General features: G+C 35.6%; 1 protein-coding gene across 4 annotated transcripts in view; it reads right to left on the reverse strand.

Moving 5' to 3' along the window:
* The window catches only part of LOC123561760 (F-box/LRR-repeat protein 20-like), a 75,342-nt gene extending 53,993 nt beyond the window's left edge, over positions 1-21,349 (reverse strand). Inside the window, exons 1-2 of one of the 4 annotated variants that reach the window (XM_053552931.1) lie at positions 15,177-15,290; positions 4,790-5,513 (exon numbers count right to left, since the gene is read on the reverse strand). In XM_053552931.1, coding sequence (XP_053408906.1) covers positions 4,790-4,888 — 99 coding nt within the window. In that variant the 5' untranslated portion in view covers positions 4,889-5,513; positions 15,177-15,290. Of the gene's footprint in view, positions 1-4,789; positions 5,654-15,041; positions 15,153-15,176; positions 15,291-21,176 lie in introns of those variants that run through there. The other 3 variants (XM_053552932.1, XM_053552933.1, XM_053552930.1) reach the window with 3 other exon arrangements.
* Between the last annotated feature and the right edge of the window lie 224 nt (positions 21,350-21,573).

Here is a 21,573-nt window from a genome sequence, read left to right on the forward strand (position 1 = left end):
TGAGATAAGACTGGCCATGGTCGACGATGGTCAGAAAAGACGATCATCAGTTTGACCATGGTCTACAGTGATCAACTTTTTTCTACCATGGTCATGTTAGTAATTTTCACACTTATCAAGTTTTACAATGTACCAAAGACGCCTGACTGCATTTTGGCTCCAAAAGTTTTCCTAGTTAAAGCAGAGTTTTCCTGCATTTAAAGACAGATTCAAAGGTAAACTTTCATAGTCTGACTATAATTTGTTGTCAACTTAGAAATTTTATGACAAATAAATGACTGACTTGCAAAAATAGATATAGACTGCAATTGTCATGTGTTTTCACGACCCTTTCAAATTCATATTTATACATTTATAGGTTACATTCTACCAGTTCAATTCCTTATTTATTTCATATTAATAACAAAACATTCAGACCTCATTTTCAGCACTTTAGAGCATTTCAATGATATGAAAACCATATATGGTCATTTAGTATAACATGTCTTCTTATCAAAACTAGAAAAATATTGACATGTTATGTTGTATATAAGAAAAATAATCTGTTCTGAGAAACATCACCCTCTAAAAATGCCCCCATGAAAACAGCCGTTTAGCAATTACGCGTAGGTAGACATTTTTCGCAAAGAATAAAACTTATTCCAGGAAATTTACAATGAAAATGGTCTAGATCTACGGTATTCTCAATACAATAAGCAATAAACATAAGCCAAAAATTTAACTGTCACCTCCTCATGTCACTCATTATACCAGATTTCATCCATAGCATGGAACTACATTTTGGACTACTTCACATGTAACACTGAGTAGTCACTTCCGGTTTGGTGCAATCCGTCCTTAATTACTTATCTGTCAGCGTGAAATATTTTAATATATTTTAAACAAACCTTCAACATGAATGTTTATAATTTGTAAAGTGCAAAACATTGTTTCAAATATAGTGATTTTAAAATATATCAAAATAGTGTATTTTGATTTTTCGTTACTAAGTATTTTTGGGATAGTCAATAATCATCACGGTCGACCATGGTCCCCAACCATGGTTGTCTACCACTGTCATAAAACATGGTATTAGACCATGGCCAAAACCCCTGGCCAACCATGGTGAAAAAAATCATGGCTGACCAAGGTTTTTTGGCCACAGTCTGATACCATGTTTTATGACTGTGGTGCAAATTACCACAGCCATGGTCAACCATGGTAAACCATTGTCCCATGACCATCAACTACCATGGTAAACCATGAATTAACATCGTAATAAACAGTCAATTTTGACTGCGTAAAGTTATATCCAGAAAGTGAAGATTGCCAAAAAACTTAAAGTATCAAAGGGGCATAATTCTGTCAAAATTACAATTAGAGTTATGGGGATTGTAATCACATATGCAGATAATGATTATAAAGAAATGTTTTTAATTTCAAGTCATTATCTTTTAAAGTACCAAAGATATGTCTATAAACGAAGCTTTTGAAAAAATTTAAAATGAAAATAATTCCAAGTATAACAACTTGGTGACCATGACCTTGGGTATAACGGCCCAGTCCCTGCACATATTTTGTTTGTATGCTGAACAATGTTTATGTGACTTTACAGTTAGATATAAGCAATAGTAACAAAGATATGACAGAAACACAAAGGTTGCCGAAAAACATTAACCTTAAATAACACCTTGGTGACCTTGACCTTGGGTATAATGGGCCCAGCCCCTGCAAATACTTTGTTTGCATGCAGAACAATGTTAATGTGAAGTTACAGTAAGATATAAGCAATAGTAACAAAGAACAAGAGGGTCATGATGACCCTGGATCGCTCACCAGAGAAATATGAGCTACATGTTTCAAATGTCAAACTGATGATTGTTAGAAATTTTTTGGAAGATTTTCCGATGTACAATCAAGTTATCCCTGGGGCGGGGCCAATTTTACCCCGGGGGTCAGGATTTGAACAAAGTTTGTAGAAGTCTACTGGGCAATGCTACATATCAAATATCAAAGATCTATAGGCCTTCTGGTTTATTTTTAGCAAATTTATGAAGTTTTCCCTATGTACAATCAAGTAACCCCTAGGGCTGGGTCAATCTGACCCTGGGGGGGGGGGGGTCAAGATTTGAACAAATTTTGTAGAGGTCCACTAGGCAATGCTACATGTCAAATATCTAAGATCTAGGCCTTCTGGTTTATTTTTAGAAAAAAATGAAGATTTTTCTATGTACAATCAAGTAACCCCATGGGGCGGGGTCAATTTGACCCTGGGGGTCATGATTTGAACAAATTTTGTAGAGGTCCACTAGGCAATGCTACATGTCAAATATCTAAGCTCTAGGCCTTCTGGTTTACTTTTAGAATTTTTTTTAAGATTTTCCTATGTAAAATCAAGTGACCCCTGGGGTGGGGTCAATTTTGACCCCCGGGGTCATGATTTGAACAAATTTTGTAGAGCTCTAGGCCTTCTGGTTTATTTTTAGAAAATTTTGAAGATTTTTCTACGTACAATCAAGTAACCCCATGGGGCGGGGACAATTTGACCCCTGGGGTCATGATTTGAACAAATTTTGTAGAGGTCCACTAGGCAATGCTACATGTGAAATATCTAAGCTCTAGGCCTTTTGGTTTATTTTTAGAAAAAAATTTAAGATTTTCCTATGTAAAATCAAGTGACCCCTGGGGCAGGGCCAATTTTACCCCGGGGGACATGATTTGAATAAAGTTTGTAGAAGTCTACTAGGCAATGTTACATATCAAATATCTAAGATCTAGGCCTTCTGGTTTATTTTTAGCAAATTTATGAAGATTTCCCTATTTACAATCAAGTAACACCTGGGGCTGGGTCAATTTGACCCTAGAGGTCAAGATTTGAAAAAATTTTGTAGAGGTCCACTAAGCAATGCTACATGTCAAATATCTAAGCTCTAGGCCTTCTGGTTGATTTTTATAAAATTTTGAAGATTTTTCTATGGACAATCAAGTAACCCCATGGGGCGGGGTCATGATTTGAACAAATTTTGTAGAAGTCTACTAGGCAATGCTACATGTCAAATATCTAAGATCTAGGCCTTCTGGTTTATTTTTAGAAAATTTTTGAAGATTTTCCTATGTAAAATCAAGTGACCCTTAGGGCGGGGTCAATTTTGACCCTCGGGGTCATGATTTGAAAAATTTTGTAGAGGTCCAATAGGCAATGCTACATGTCAAATATCTAAGCTCTAGGCCTTCTGGTTTATTTTTTTTTTAAATTTGAAGATTTTCCTATAGAAATCTATGCAAAATCAAGTGACCCCTGGGGCGGGGTCAATTTTGATCCTGGGGTCATGATTTTAACAACTTAATAGAGGTCCACTAGGCAATGCTTCACACCAAATATCTAAGCTCTAGGCTTCTGGTTTTTGAGAAGAAGATTTTTAAAGTTTTTCCTTTCGGTTGCCATGGCAACCAGAGTTCTGCATGGAATTCAATTCTTTGAACAATTTTTGTAGAGCTTCACCCAAGGAACATTCCTGTGAAGTTTGGATGAAATTGGCCTAGCGGTTTATGAGGAGATGTCGTTTAAAGTAAAAGTTTACGGACGGAAGACAGACGCCGGACAACAGACGATGGACGCCGGACGGTGAGTGATCCTAATAGCTCACCCTGAGCCTTTGGCTCTGGTGAGCTAAATACAAAGGTTGCTGAAAGTCTTTAACCAAGAAAGCTCAGGCCAATGCCAGGGCGGGTAGAATAGCACCCCTATTCTCCAAAAAATTAACTGTTGTGGGAAAGGCATGACTGTACGTAATTACATTCAGTTGTGATAAAAAATAAGTTACAGGTATCAGCTTGCAGAGAATCATTAACCCTTACCATGCTAAATTTCTAAAATGAACTTGTCCATCTTTCAATTTGGATAGTACAATTAACTGTTATAAGGGGTGCTAATTAAAAAGGTACTGTCTGAATAGTGAACAGTGCAGATCATGATCAGACTGCATAGATGTGCAGGCTTATCATGATCTACATTGGTCGCAAAGGGAAAAGCAGTCCTGTCCGGCATGGAAAGGGTTAAAATTAGGTGTTTATACACCTTGCAAGGGATATAATAATTATAGCTTTTTTGACAATAGTTATGACAAGCTTAATGGCAGGAAACTCAATGATCTGGGTTTTAAATGCCACATTCAACAATATTTTAGTCATTTACCATCTGTGAATAACCTAGGTTCTATACCTGTACCTGTATACTTGTTACCCTCAAGTAGCTGATGAACTTTCCCACAAAAAAAGGCAGAGTACTAATGTCTTCTGTCAAACTGAAAACTCAACCATTATTATTTGCTGTCAAATATATATACAGTGATGGATTCAAATATATATCTTGCTACTACATAGTTTATGCCACAAGGGTAACTAGAAAACCTAAAACACAACATGCAGTCCCATCTTTTCCAGAGAAAAATCAAACAAATATCAAAGCTGCTGTGAAACTGATGAGAAAATATACTAGAGAATGTTAAATTTACACTAAGTCTTGTCCATAGAAGAACTTCCCCAAGTTTACCTTAATATTGTTTCATGTATGTACTTTATTAAAGGTTCCTGCAAAGGAATGCTTTAATCTGAGACTAGAAAATGTAAAAGTTATGCACTCTTGCCTTTTTGGGAAAACCTCCCCTGAGTAGGGTGACTATAAAATAAAGAACACACCTGTTTATAGGGTGACTCTCCCCAGTGTATGAGTGACTATAAAATATAGAACACAGCTGTCTATAGGGGGACTCTCCCCAGTGTACGAGTGACTATAAAATATAGAACACACCTGTCTATAGGGGGACTCTCCCCAGTGTACGAGTGGCCAGTTTGTTCTGAACACATGATTACAGCAACATCCAGACATGATCCTTCCACATGGTAGCATTACAAGGATCTTTCACATTTCCATTACATCTCTACAAGTTTTGTGTATTCCATTTCTTTACATTTTCTCTTTTCAACAATTATTCAACTATCATTAAATGCCAATTAGCCAAGTTTCTAGATCTGCATGAAGCCATGGATTGTGATGTTCCTTCAATTGCTCTATGGTTATTCATCAATTTATATCAGTCATGTCTTGAACTCGGTTCTACAGCTTTTTTTTCATTGTTTAGTCACTCCTCTATGTCCCAACCATTCTCTATAATATGTTCTTGTTTTCCTCCCAAAGGTCTTTATATCATTTTTCACTGTGTTCAAATAATTTCTGCTTTGTTCTAATGATTTTCAGCTGTATCATTTTTCACTCTGTTTTTTTTTTTTCACTTTCCATTTTGTTCATATCATATATTCCACTATCATCTATTCATTTTTTTTACCATGATCTTATCATTTTCTATATTTTTCTAATTTTCCATGCGCCATTTTGGTTTGGGTGCATTATCTTCCAACCACTTTTTGCCATGTTCTTGTCATTTTCAACTACTTTCAAACTGTTTCTGTAGCTACATTTTCAACAGCTCCTCTTAGCCATTCTTATTGATTCAACTTGATTCTACTTGCACTGCCTGAAGAACTAAGGACTTTAAATTTCCTACGTTTGCAAATTCATACTAAATAAATTCAATTAGCTAACACATGGCTTCATCAGCATACAATTTTGATGTCTGTCAGGACCAGAAAATGAAACATTATTTTCATGTTTGCTTATTGAACACCACACCTATATATAAATGATTCTTTTAAAAGAAAACAAATCACCTGAAAGCAAATCACTGATCTCATAAGCATGTAAGGATTAAATGAGGTCCTCAGCAATAATGCAATATTCCTTGAAAATCTACCAACATATCCGAGACTCCTGCTACAACTAAGCAAACAAAATCCTATTAAACAGGAAAAATATTGTCTGATATATATCAAACACCTACCAAACTACATGAAGACTTGACTACAAGGAAATCAGATCCTATAACGTACATAACCAACAAATAAGTGCACTAGCTTAGTAAATGCTACAAAGAAATGAGATCCTGTAAAATTAACAAGAGCTGTCAGTGGACAGCGTGCTCGACTATTCTCAGTGCTTGATAGTATAATATTAGCAATGAGTAAAACTTTAACATTACAATAAGCATATTCTAAGTCGAAAAGGTGCCATAATTCAGTCAAAATGCTTGATAGAGTTGCCTCCTCCTTTTTCCAGACTGGGGTCATGATGGTAAACAAGTATGCAAAATATGAAAGCAATATCTCAATGGATTTTGAAAATATTTGGTGTGGTACACAAACTTTAACATTTATTTTAAGTCGAAAAGGGGCCATAATTCGTTCAAAATGCTTGATAGAGTTGCCTCCTCCTTTTCACAGACGGGGGTCATGATGGTAAACAAGTATGCAAAATATGAAAGCAATACCTCAATGGACTTTGAAAATATTTGGGGTGGTACGCAAACTTTAACATTTATTCTGAGTCGAAAAGGGGTCATAATTCAGTCAAAATGCTTGACAGAGTAGCCTCCTCCTTTTTACTGACTGGGGTTATGATGGTAAACAAGTATGCAAAATATGAAAGCAATATCTCAATGGACTTTGAAAATATTTTGGGTGGTACGCAAACTTTAACGTTTGTGTGACGCTCACGCCAACGCTAACACTCACGCCAATGCCGGGGCGAGTAGGATAGTTCCCCTATTCTTCGAATAGTCGAGCTAAAAATGAACAATACTGACTGAACACCTACCAACTTATATTGGTACTAATGTATTTCCATATTAAAATATGTTTAAGAATTGTACTGATACTCAACTAAAAATTAAATCTTAGTGTATATGTATTGTATTTTTCATATTACTTTTTTCTATTGTTTTCTAGTGAGTTGTCTCCCTTGAATGTCACCATCTTAAAACGAGAGTTGTCACAGGAGTGATGAATGATACCCCCACCATACAGCATTGTCACAGAAGTAAGCCAATGAGGCAATGACAAAGTCAAACCTCAAAATCAATAGGTGTCATCTGCTGGTCATTCATGATCCTAGGCCCAAGCATTCTCAAGTTTAATATGGTCTAGAAATGGTTTAACTGTTCCTGGTCACCACATGTGACCTATGTAGTTTAGTACCAGTGAAATTTATTGTACAGTTTTTTGTAAAGCAATTTGGTTCAGTGGTTGAAAAATTCAAATTTTCAAAACCACATATAATAATAGCAACTGAAACAAATGATATTCTTAAACAGATTCCACAAACTACAAAAGAGATTTTGTTGCTTTAATGTCAGTCAGAGTCATCAATGTTTCATTGATTTAAAGTTGCAACCCATAAAATAGTTCCCAAGATGGCACTTCAAAAACCTTCCATTAGAAATTCTCCTTAATTATGTATTATCAACACTTGAACTCAGAAAATCCCCTCAACCAGGAAAACTTGAACAAAAATATAACACAGATGAAAATCACAAGGCATTATTCTTTATATAAATAATTATATGCAAAAAGATTTATTTCTACAGAACTGAAAAATAGAAATTGGATTTTGTGAATGGCACCAAGAGTGCTGAGTTTCTCAGAAACATATAAATTTAGATATGATATCAAATATTTTGTGAATTTTAAAAAGAATGTACAACAGAAGAAAATACAGATCCCTATTTTCGAGCCGTCTTACATATTTCTAAAATGGACTGGTCCATCATTCAATTTAGGCAGCACCACTTATTATTCAAAGGGGTGTTCACTGAAAATTTACTGAATGAAAAGTAAACAGTGCAGACCATATGCATGATCAACCTTCATAGATGTGCAGGCTGATCTTGGTCTGCACTCGTCGCAAAGGCAAAATCACTTGCCCTCGATCAGCAGGCTTAAGGTTAAAAAACATCTTGTTAACATTTGCATTTGAACTTCTACTTTTTCAGTAAAAGTCAGTGTGTTTTTGTTTTTTTTACACATTTAGGTCATATGACAACTTATTCAGCTTTTGATGGTGGAGCTTGATCCCAGGTGCCCCTTTTGGGCATCATTTTAGGCATGGATCGTCAGGTCACCTGGGTAGAATCTCTGACCTTCTATAAGCAATCTGTATAACTTCCTCACATGGCATATTCTACTCCTGAAGCCTGTCTTAGTTTTCAGACCCGCAATGGTGAGAAGCAAGTAATTCAAACAATCTGTGTTAACACCGAACACTGAAACATTGGAAACATGCACTTTTCGCTTGATAATCCCCCAAGTCTGAAACTCTGCAGTATAATAAAGTAATACAAAATCTAATTTGCAACACAACTATTGTAATGTACAAAACATGAAACTCTTCATTAAAAGAGTCTCATTTGGTATTAGAACTTTCTCTCCAAGGCATACAAAAGTTGCACTTTGTATCATAATACCTGTACCATGCACAACTGTTAATGCATTTTCATTATTGATCGCTACAAATATGCAAATTTTGGTGTAAATTATATTGTTAAAATCGATCTAAACACAATAACCAATTCTGTTTTCCCCCATTTATGCCTTTCTGACAATGCAGGATGATTTGCATACTAGTAGCCTAAGGGCATCACATCAGAAATTCACTACTTGATTGTCTATTCATTTCTTGTTTCTTCTAAGAAATACTGCTAGAAGTACATTTTCTAAACAAAATAAGAAACATGTTTTGAACCGGTCATAATTTAAATTTAACACCTGATTTACTTGTTATAATCAGGAATTTATGGTAAAATCATTTCAACTCCCCTTTTAAGCCTGCTGGTGGTAAGTGATTCTGCCTTTGTGGCCAGTGCAGACCTTGAAGATCAGCCTGCACAGACCATGGTCAGTAATTTTTCCATGAACACCCCTTCGCATAATAAGTGGTACTGATCAAATTGAATGTTTAGAAATTAAGCAGGCTAGAGGTTAATGATAATTAATGTTTCAGTTAAAATAGCTACATTGTGGGGCCATAAATTCCCAGATTTCAAACTTTAATGATAAAGCAACTTAATCTGAATGTCATTTTAATTGCTGAGATGTATTTGTAAAGCCTGATATAACCTTGAAATCCATGAAAATTTGTCTCCCTGAAAGTTTTTCATTACTGAATAATAATTTTCACATTATACGTATAATGGTCAAGTAACGGCGGGTAGTTTACACAGTGGCTGTTCGTCCAACCGCAGAGTACTGGTGGAGTAACCCTCACGAAAATACTTTTCTTACTACATGTATTTCTCAAACATGTTTTAAAACAGACTAAACCATGTCTGAATGACTTTCAGCAGTCTCAATATTGTCTGAAAAGAAAGTTTTTGTTCTGAAAATGTTTTGATTTTTTTCTGAACACGAACAGAAATGTATCTGAAAGATTCAGAAATTATAATTCATACAGTTTCAGAAGACTTTTACTGACATGTATCAGAAAGAATAACATCACAATCAGTGGAGGCAGGTATTATTGGTTTATGTACTCCTCATGTTGTTTATAAACAAAGTATGTTTATTGATTGTAAATAGAAAGGAATGTTTTATGGGAGTTCTGTTAATAGGGGTAAAAACATAACTAAACGTCTTTATGTTTTGTTTTAAGACTTAGCCTTACATTTTGAGGGAAAAAAATCAAACAACACCAAATCATAGAAAGAAAAGATTGTTTCACATGAAAATTGAACAGCATATAAATTATGTATATTACTCTACACAACAACTGTCAGTTTACTGTTATTATACATTAAAGTCCGGAAAAGGGCTGCATAAAGGGGCCATACTTTCGGACAGTTCAACACCTTTAAAAACTCACCATTTTCAAAGAACTGTTACATATATCTTCATTTAAATGCACTTGCAATAATGTCCCGGTGGTGAAAGTTCATATAAATAGGTTGAACGTAGTTTTCAGCAATTGTTTATTTTTATTTCTTTACAAATGGTATTCATTTCTAAAGGGGGGCAACTTTTTGAGAATATTTTAAATATCCATCGCACAGGACACTACGACAGAACATTGTAATGGCCAGATAGATTGTTGGTAAAAATTTTGTTTGTTCATCAAAAATTTCTGTGTTTTGAAGATATATTCCTAAACCTTAATGACCAGGTTCACTTTTTTTTCAACAATATATTTGGTAAATTATGTTAACCTACCAAGTAACTAGAGTCATCACTCAAGGTGATTAATACCCCCCAGATGCCCAGATGCTGACCATGACATTTGACCTTCAAGTGTGACCTTGACCTTGAACCTAGTGACCTGGGTTAATGCCGGTTATGCGCTCTGCATGTCATCTTGATGAGGTTGACAATCCATGTTAGCTTTATGAAAGTGGTTGAGAGTAACGGTAGCAGACAAAAATTTGAGCAATTTGATCTTTGACCTCTAAGTGCAACTTTGACCTCGAAGTTGAACCTATAAACCTTTGTCTTGATGAGGCGAATATTCAAGGTTAGTTTTATGAAAATCTTGTAAGCAGTTTAGCAGATCTGAGGAAGACACAACATTAAACTACCTGATCTATGACCTACAAGTGTAACCTTCAACCTAGTTACCTGCATGCTGTCTTGATGAGGTTAAAAACTGATGCAACAAGAGCTCGTAGAACACGAAATGCCCCCCTTGATGCATCCAGTAATTGAACAAGGAACAGAAATTTTTTAGCCACTGTACACAAAAGTTCTAATGTTTTGGGTCAATGTGACCTTGACCTTTGACTTATTGACCTCAAAATCAATAGGGGTCATCTGCTGGTCATGATCAACCTCCCTATAAATTTTCGTGTTCCTATGACAAAGCGATCTCAAGTTATTGTCCGGAAATGGTTTAAATGTTCCGGGTCAATGTGACCTTGACCTTTGGCCTACTGACCCAAAATCAATAGGGGTCATCTACTGGATATGACCAACCTCCCTATCAACTTTCATGATCCTAGGCCGAAGCATTTTTGTGTTATCATCCGGAAACAGTTGTTCCAGGTCACTGTGACCTTGACCTTTGACCTCAACATCAATAGTTACATGATTCTAGGCCCAAGCCTTCTCAAGTTATCGTCCAGAAACCGTTTTAACTGTTCCAGGTCACTGTGACCTTGACCTTTGGCCTACTGACCTCAAAATCAATTGGGGTCATCTGCTGTTCATGACCAACTTTCCTATGAATTTTCATGATCCTAGGCAAAAGCGTTCTTGAGTTATATTCCAAAGTCCGTTTAACAGTTCCATGTCACCGTGATGTTGACCTTTGACCTACTGATCTCAAAATTAATAGGGGTCATCCGCTGGTCATGACCAACCTCCTTATCAAGTTTCATGATCCTAGGCCCAAGCATTCTTAAGTTATCATCCGGAAACCGTTTAACAGTTCCAGGTCACTTTGACCTCGAACTTTGACCTACTGATCTCAAAATCAATAGGGGTCATCCGCTGTCATGACCAACCTCCCTGTCAACTTTCATGATCCTAGGCCCAAGCATTCTTGAGTTATCATCCGGAAACCGTTTAACTGTTCTGGGTCCCTGTGACCTTGACCTTTGACCTACTGGTCTCAAAATCAATAGGGGTCATCTGTTGGTTATGACCAACCTCCCTATCAACTTTCATGATCCTAGGCCCAAGCGTTCTTGAGTTATCATCCGGAAAAAGATTGGTCTACACACCGACAGACATCTGCAAAACAATATACCCCTCCTTCTTCGAAGGGGAGCATAATGAAAATTTTTTAAGTGGTTAAAAAGATATTGTGCTGACATAAATGGCAGACAGATGGATGAACAAATGGACGGACAGACATGCGGTACTGAAATATAGCCCCCACATTGCTATACCCAAGGGTATAATAATCCAAGAAATTATGTCAAAAAAAGAAATTTATATAGCTTCATTTATAATAGTAAGTGTTTAAAAAGAAATTTAAGAGTATGCTTATTGGTAAAACAAACTTATAACTGTACCCACTCCTACACAATTTCAATGTTTATTTTAAGCCTTATTTATTCATCTGCCAACTTCATATCATGTAAGTCAGTAAAACCTGTCAGCCATTACTTTCACACTTTTTCATTAAACCATCCAGATGTAAGTAACTTTACATTTTAATTCTTAACTAATTCAATCAAATTACCACAAAAGATGTTTGAAACTGATTAAAGTAATCACAAAGTCCTAATTTCAGAAACATTAAATTAACTTAAAGTTAAATTTAGTTTATCTCAAATCCCTTAAAGCAGCACTTCAACCAAGTTAAACAAGTTTTTTTCCAAATCCATTCAAGTAACACCCAGGCCAAATGATGATCATGGTTGACCATGGTCACCACGGTTTTTGATGGTTGACCACGTTTTAAAGTGGTCAACTATCAAATACCACGGTGAAAGCATGGTCATGAGCAGTGTCAGCCATGGTCAACCATGGTGAGAGAGGAGTAGCCATGGTTGACCATGGTCAGAAAAGACTATCAACAGTTTTACCATGGTCCATGACCATGGTAAAAAACTGTGGTGCCAGTCGACCATGGTCATATGACCTTCATTTTCGCCTAGGCACTTAACTAAGTTAAACAAGTTTATCACAAATCCCTTAAAGTAATAGACTTAATAAGTATCTCAAAAATCCATTAAAGTAACCCTTAACCAAGTTAACCCAACTTAATAGACATGAAATATAAGTTCCCAAGTCCACTAAATCTCTCTTTTAGTCTTTACACCATTTTTTAAAGGGGTGACATTCCAGATTGAGGCATATTCCCCTTTAATTCTCCATACTGTATAAGTTATATAGAAAGTCACTAGTGGCATTAAAAAAACAGGAATTTGATACAAGGAAGAGTGCTAATAATACAACTTGAACAAAACTTTACAATTTTCTTCCTTTAAACTTGATACTTTAACACTTTAAACTTATATAAACCAAACAAACAAGAGCTCCACAAAGCAGGGAAATATACAACCAATGTTTTGGATCAGAGCAGGAGGAATAAATTATTTTTTAAATGAGGGGTTTGTGTGTGTGCGTGTGTGTTGGAAGGGGGTAGGGTAATGTGGTAGTGGATGGGGGTTGTGGTGTTTTGTATAAAGACGACGACAGGATAGTAAAGCACAAGTAACTATAAGATTTTTGGGGGGGAAGGTACAAGGTGGGGGTGGTGGGGGGGCAAGCTTAAAGTAAAATCTTGCAAAGTTATTAAGTAATATTATAGTAGTCAATAGACAAATTTGACCTTTGAGCTCAATTTTTCATTTCGACCTATGTCCTATATCGACCTGCAACATCATCACATTACCACCTAATCTATATGCCAAGTTTATAGTCAATAACTTGAATGGTTATTAAGTAACTTATGCTATGTACAATAACCATATGCGGGCCAAATTTGAACTTTAGCCTTGACCTTTAACATAGACCCTGTCAATATTCATCATCTCATCACCACCTACTGGATGCATCTTTATGACAGCCAGCCATTTGACTGTTATCAGTGAGATATGATTTTTTTTTTATTTTAACCCTTGCCCTGCTAAATTTCTATAATGAACCTGTCCATCTTTCAATCTGGACAGTGCCATTAACTTTAAAAGGGGTGCTGATCATGATCTACACTGGTCACAAAGGCAGAATCAATTGTGTCCGGCATGATATTAAAGTGCTAGTCTGCTCCATTTAATTGTGTGAACAGTCAGTAACATAATGAGGAAGTTAATACATTTACATTCAAAGTAAGCACTGCACTACTTTAAAGAGAATTCCTATAGTTTTTTTTCTTTCATAGAATTTTTTTAAATTCACATATATGATAGGAAATTCTGTGCTGAAAACAATGAACAAATAAAAACAATAGGTCACCAGGCTTGTTTTTGTGAAAAATTGTTTTGAACACACCCACTGTTGCTGAAACTGCTAGCGATTTTTCAACATTTTCATAATTTTCTGCTTTTTTATAAATACCAACCAAAATATACATCAAGACAGCACAATAAAGTTTTTTCTTTTTACAGATTTTATCATATACTTATTTGATATCATAGTCATATTTGTAATACTCTATCCTTACAATAATGGGTACAAACGAACAAAAAATATTGTTACATATTTACTTTTGTGAACTTTTTTCAGTGAAAAATACCCATAGTGAAGAATATTTTTTTAAATTTTGAAAAAATTCTTTCATAGAATTTTTTCCTATTTTTCTTGTGTATAGATAATTGTATTGTGAGCATAAAAATGGCTAAAAATGTATGGGTCACCAGGCTAAATTTTATGTTAAGACCGCTAGAATACAACACCTGTTCGGACGGAAAATGGCGCGAACCTGGCCAAATTGATTACATGTATGTCTGCTAGAAGTTAAAAACAAGTTTTAAAAATTCTTAATCCTTTCTATAATTGAATACTAAATAATCTGAAAGGTGATATTGTCTTATCAGTACTAAGTCAATTATCTTACATTATATGAACAACACTGTCTTTGTACCAAAATGCGATTTGAAAACACAACCACAAAAGTAGCAAGATACCTGTCAGGCATGATACTTGTCAATACAACATAAACCAGTATCAACATTTGTTTACTGATAAAACTTATCAAAAATGTTATTTCATTCAAGATTCCTCATATTTAAGATTGTCTGTAACATGTTTCAACAAATGTTGACTTCAGTTCAGTTTTCCATAGAAAGTGTCGGCTGCGCAGAAAGATGCGCATAAAAAACTATCGAAATTCCCTTTAAGCAATAGTTTGGAAATAAAATAAGAAAACCACATGTCACTTACAGCCCATCTAACAAAGTACTCAACTACTAATATAATATAATATTTGAATTATAGTTTTCCTGTTTTGTTCCCACTACAGAAGAGACACTACAGAATAAAAGTCCACAAAATGTACAAAATACCTATCTACACCTGTCTAACTTATATAATAATAACTTTTCTTGTTTTGTCTGCATTCTGGAACATAATACACTACAAAACATAATTCCACAAAATGCAGCACAAATTTACACAACTTAAACTAATATTTATCCAGTTAAATTCCCACTGAATTCATTAAAAGCATCACATAAATGTTTCTGTCAATGATATTATATTAATACATATTCCAGCAAATTCACAGATAAGTAATTTACAATTTTTCAACAGCTGATTTAACAAGGAATGCAAGAGGAAGAGACAGGTGAAATGCAATATCAGTTTTGTAAAATCTAACTGGATTTAGATGACAGAAAGAATGCTTAAGTCCAGTAATTTATCACTTTCACCACCTATGAGTAGTTCAAACACCCAGAACAAATAATCACACATAATTGTCGCTAGTCCTATCAATATATATTCCTCCAAACTGCTGAACAAACTGAATAAACAAATAAACGTGTAGCACCAGCAGGCAATGTTATGCTGCCTCTCTCGACTGGTTCTAAGCCTAATCTGATATACCAAAATCAATACCTTGCAAACTCTCTTATGCTTAACAAGCATAGAACCAGTCATTCTACAAATTTTCTAAGATAAAGCATTTTTATTTAAATAAGAAACTTCTTAATAGAATTTAGAAGTTAGTTCTCAAGTACATGCAAAACTACTGCTAAAAGGGGGCCATTTTTAATAGCAACAACAAACTGGCAATAACAAGAGTTGTCCGAGAACAGCAATGCTCAACTATTCAAAGCCTTGTCACTAAACAAGAGACACAACTGGGTCTAAGTCACTCGTCTGAAGAGGTCCCTTGACCATCTGACCCTGTTTCTAACCAGTCCTTTAAGCACTTCAATAAAAAGGAAGTTATTTAAAGGTTTGTTTTTTTTCTATATTTTGCTGTGACGCCCAAAAACTGCATGACCATTAGACCAACCACAAGTATGTTGTTTTTTTTTCTAATCATAGGTCTGATGTCCCCTAAAAGGGACCAAGCAGAACCTTTAAAATGATACTACAAACCAAGTTTGATGAAGATCCATCAAGTAGTTCATAATTAAGAAAAGGTCATTTAAAGGTGTTTCTATTTTTCAGCTCTAGCAGCCCCTAAAATTTTGATGAAGCCAAGTGCCCCCATTTGAAAAAACTTGGGAGAGGACCAAATACAATGACACTCCAGACCAGGGTTGATGAAGATCCATCATGCAAAAATTAAATGAGAAGTTATTTTAAGGTATTTTTATTTTTAACTCTAGGGGTCCCTAAAAGGGGCCAGCTGTCCCCATTTTCCCAAATTTGGGCTCCAGGGGATCTTATGATGATGCTTAGTAACAGACCAAGTTTGATTAAGATTCATCATGTGGTTCATGAGAAGAAGTTGTTTAAAAGTACCTCTAATTTTAGCTCTAGTGGACCCTAAGAGGGACCAAGTGCCCCCATTTGAACAAACTGGGAGAGGTCCTTATAATAACGCTATAGACCAAGTTTGAGGAAGATCCTTGAAGTGGTTCATGAGGAGAAATTGTTTAAAGAGGAGGGGGAGGGGAGAGACATAATCAGATTAGCAGTATACTGAGGGACAGACTACTGAGCATTGTGTACTATTGATCTGAACAGTGTGAAACATCATCAATCAATGCATTATACTTACAGCAAATCAAAACCAAAAGTAGAAGAAAAGAAAACCACTGTCATTTCCATTTAATATTTTAAAATTGCAAAACTGCAAGCTCAGGGAAATTCGACTCACATTTTTCATTTTCCACCTGCATTATGTGAGTATGAGAGTGCTGGTTTCGAGCCTCAGAGTATGCGTACTTTTCAATCCTGATTTGCACATAAATTACAAGACTACTAACACACAGCTTGACCTCTATAATTTCAAAATTTCTGTGGAATGTCCTGTCAATCTCTTTCATATAATGTGTCAGGATCCAGACCTTGCCCGGGCAGAAGAGAACAATGAATTGGATGATAATACAACTGTTTGAATTTTTCTTCCGCCACGGTTTCTGGTATGGCAAGTAAATTAGACTATTAGAACTTCTTCCAGTTTTGTACTTGGTGCATCCTGAGTCAACAACATGAACAAGGTAACTGGTAAGAAGTGCAGATAAAAAATGATAAACAAAGAATGTCAAACTGTCACAATATAATATCCATCACAGCAAATTACTTTTGACTTTGAAAATGATGTACTTACTGAGCAGACTGTTGTCAATTTTCTGAACTTTGACAAATTCAAGGGCAAAAAGTCCAGAGTGACAAAGACTATATCTGGCTGGTTATCAAACTTGATTAAGATAATATGCCCATAAACATTCTGACTAAGTTTGGTGAACTCTGAATAAGAACTGTTTAACTTATTAAGCAAACTCTCATTTCCTTGCAATTTTACAAGTTATTCAAGGGCCATAATGCAAGGACTGGGACTATCCTGCAGATAAACAACTTGGCTAAGTTGATATCCCCATAAACATTCTGACTATTAAAATTTGGTGAACTCTGGATAAGAACTGCTGATGTTATTACGTGGAACCTCATTTTTTTACAATTTTACAAATAATCAGAGGGTCATAACTCAAGAATGACTAGGACTAGATTGTATCCATCTAGTAGCAAATATGGCCAAGTTAATATGCCCATAAACATTCTAAGTTTGGTGAACATTGGGAAAAAGCCGGCACTGCCAATTTTCACAATTTAAAGTATTTCAAGGGCCATAACTCAAGAGTAACTTGTATCTTCCAGCTGTTTATTGAACTTGTCTGACATATATAAAATTTATGACCAAGTTTGGTAAACACTAAGTAAGAACTTCTCAAGCTGGCATGCTTACTTTTGAGTTATTCAAGAACCATAACTCCAGAGAACTTTGGAGGATCCAGCTAGTTATAAACCTTTACCCTGCTGTATTTTAAAAATTGACTGATCTATCATTCAATCTGGGTTGTACCATTTATTAGTCAAAGGGATGTTCACTGAAAATTTACTGACTGAATAGCGAACAGTGCAGACCATGATCAGACTGTATGGATGTGCAGGCTGATCTTGGTCTGTACTGGTCACAAAGGCAATTAAAATCACATATCAGCTGGCTAAAGGTTGAACTTGGCCAAGATATTATGCCCATAAATATTGTGAACAAGTTTAGTGTTTAATGCTCAATTTAGGGAGTGGACAACTTTTGTAGATGCCACACACCATCCATGGCAATTGTTCCCTTAATATGACCTGTTTCACAGGCAAATAAAAAGATCTGTACACATTTTTTATTCCTGCTGCATAACATCCCTATGAGGTCTTCTGTGCTACGGCTGGATGGCCTCAGGGAATGCTAGAGGCGAATAAGGACCAGCGATCTGTAAGCATCTGTCCAACAGAAATGTACTATATCCTTCGATAATATTGAAAACTCAATCATTATGATAAATATGGGTAGGTAATGTGTGTGTGTGTTGGGTGGGAGGTGGTGGGGGAGATGGGGTAAGACGTTGGGGGAATGATGACATAGGATACTACGAGACAATATCATAAAGTGACCACGCCCCATGGTGGCCATGTTTTTTGGAAGAATCAGAATAATTTTAACACTCCTAGTAGACGGTCACACAAGGACAATTTGTGTGAACTTATTTCAAAATCAGACTAGTGGTTTAGATTTTTCTATTTTTAGCTGTGGTGGTGCCTATGTTCAACCAAGCAGAACTGTTTAAACAAGTTTTTTGGCAGAAGACCATGCTAAGAACATCATGGCCAAGTTTTACCAACCTCCATCACACGTCATTTGAAGAAAAGTGCGGATGGACAACTGACAGTGAGTGATCACAATAGCTCAATCTGACTAAAGTACATATCCTATTACGCTACGCATAGGATCTGAGAACGACCTATTCATTGCCTCGTTCTGACGACCCTTTCGCTAGCCAATCAGAGCCTAACTTACAACATCTTGCAAATCTACCTGTAGCCTTGACTTTTGATATTTACAATTCTTATGTCATAATGTATCAGATAGCCGGTTAGCTCAATTGGTAGGCCACTTGCTTTGTAAGCGAGGGGTCCTGGGTTCGAGCCCTAGAATAACTGCACATTTTTCTTACTCTTTGACATTCGAACATGTCGTCTGATTGGATAAAATAAAAATAGCAATACTGGAAATCCAAAATATACAGAAGACGAATGTGAATGGGTCGTTCTCAGATCTTCGTTTAGAAGATCAAGTACTTTAGTCAGATTGCACAATAGCTCACCCTGAGCATTTTGTGCTCATATAAGCTTTAAAAAAACGGCCGATAAAATGGACAAACACTGACTTTTAAGTTCTTGTTGGATCCCGTGTAGGAAATGTATGAAAGAAACATAAATGTAATAAAAAAAATGAACCACCAAATTTCATATTTTGTTTCAATTATGCCTCTTTCCTTAGCACTGATCCTAACCTTTGGCAAATTTGCAGCTATTTAATTGTTAATTTATATCCAAACTGATAACTGGACACCTAGAGACCAGGCTATGTAGGTGTCTAGTTACCATAAGGCACACACAACAGTTTCCACAGTTTTATGAATCAGTCTGAAAAATTAATGGAAGTGTCTAGTGGTATGGATCAGTACCCCTAGAATCTGATTCTTGAGGTACGAATCCTTACCTGTTAGGGAGTCTGTCAAAGGGTATGGACTTCCTTTTTCTATATGTTGTTTGTTTAAAATTACATGTATTATTTTGTTGAAATGAACTATCAAATACGATTTAACAAATATGGATGCATTGGTCGAGAGGGTTTAGATGTTAAAATCCTATGGAAGTGAAGGCCCCAGGTTTGATTCCTGGCTACTCCCACTGCGTGTGGGAAAGGCATTTTATCAAGATTGGCTCAATCGACCCAGCTGTAAATGGGTATCTGGACAGCAAATTGCTGGGGATTTATAACGTATATTTGGTTTTAACTGTTCTTAAAATAGGGTTGCTCAACAGATCTACAGTTTGCATTCATTGTTTCACAAAGTGACGATCAATAAAATTGACCTATTAATACCAATATTCACCTAAATTTCAAGTTTTAGGTGAATATTGATAAGGCTTATTTGATATTTCATTTTCAAAATAAATTGACATAAATAAACCTAAATATCTGAAAAAAGGAGGTCTATACCCCTAGACAACCCCTAACAGTCCTGTCCAGAGATACGGATCTGTACCCCTAGAATCTGATTCTATAGATCTATATGGACCTGTACCCGAGACACTGCCAAAATTTATGATAAAAACTGGCAATTACTGAAGCCCTGACAGAGAGCAAACCTTCTTCTTAATGAGTTGGACTGGTGTAGGTACCTGTTGCTAGTTGGCATGTTCACTTGCTGGCAGATTATAACATAGACTACTTCAAAGTAGTCTTACTCATTTGACTTATATCGGATCCATGACTTATTTCATGATCTGATATTTTTTAGTTGTCATCCCTCTAAGCCTTACTGATCATTAGGAAAAAGAAGACAATCATTAAAAAAATCCAAAAAAGTCATAATATACTGGTCAGACTTACTTGCTCTAATAAATCATGTAGAAACTTAAAATTGGTTGAATATAACTAATAATTTTAAATAATTAAGAGACTTAAATCTTCAAAAATATGATGTGACAGGTGTGAGGAGATATTACCCTGACACCGGTTTCAATACACAGCAGACTGCCGATGAGACTAAATTGCAGAAACAAAACACAAAATATACATTCCTAAAATGTAAGCAAGGCAAGTTTATGCTTTAATGTCAACATAAATTCATTATTAGAGATGTAATCATTACAAATACTTTGTACATGTACCAGAAATTGTTCCCAATGGATTTCAATGGGGATTTCCTAACAGAAGTATGCAGAATAAGTTTGGACGTGAAGGGACAGCGACATGCAGTCAAAAGTTATTGATCACGCTGACCCAAAACATCCTATTATTTGGACTATCAAAGTAGAGTCTCTATATAAGGTCTAAACTACGCATGATGCCGACTGAACCTACAGCATCCACCACATTGATTTCAAACTGGAGACTTTCCTAATAAAATTTTTATCTTCAAGTCACATGGCAGGAAAAATTTCAAACAAGTTCTTCAAGTTTTCAAATTTGCTATTTCTTACTAAACAGGCTCAAAACTGAATTTAAATTAATATCTTGGCAATAATTCAACTCTAGTACTACACCATCTATGGGTTGTCTTAGTATTTTTAACATCAGACAATAAATCAAGAAGATAATTTGATTGAAATCAGCTGATGACCTCACTGAAATTTTACCAAAACAAACACGATAACAATCGATTGTTGGCAATATAAACTCTGAATCGTACCTCCGATCTAGATTTATGATGGAACCCATTCTGGTGTACGTGGTGGTTGTGGTTATTCATCATTTTGGACACTGTAGTATCATTTAGACAATGTTTTCATTGTAAATTTACAAATAATTGGACAAAAGAAAAATAATAACATTGACAGTTCTGCCTAAGCCAGTTGTAACGTACTATTTGATTGGTCGAACGTTTATGACGCATCTATGTTCCTTTAACAAACAGGTGCCCTTAAATTTTATACGGATTAAGGTAATTATTATCAAAATGACTGAATTTAAGTGAATTGCCTGATTTCTGTAACATTACTTCAACAGCTGCGAATGAACTATAAAATCTGAATTATAGCCTATCGATCAGCACATTAAGAGTATTGCTGTAGCTAATTTTAACAGCC

The sequence above is a fragment of the Mercenaria mercenaria genome, chromosome 10, assembly GCF_021730395.1.
Source record: "Mercenaria mercenaria strain notata chromosome 10, MADL_Memer_1, whole genome shotgun sequence".
In the NCBI taxonomy this organism is placed as follows: domain Eukaryota; kingdom Metazoa; phylum Mollusca; class Bivalvia; order Venerida; family Veneridae; genus Mercenaria; species Mercenaria mercenaria.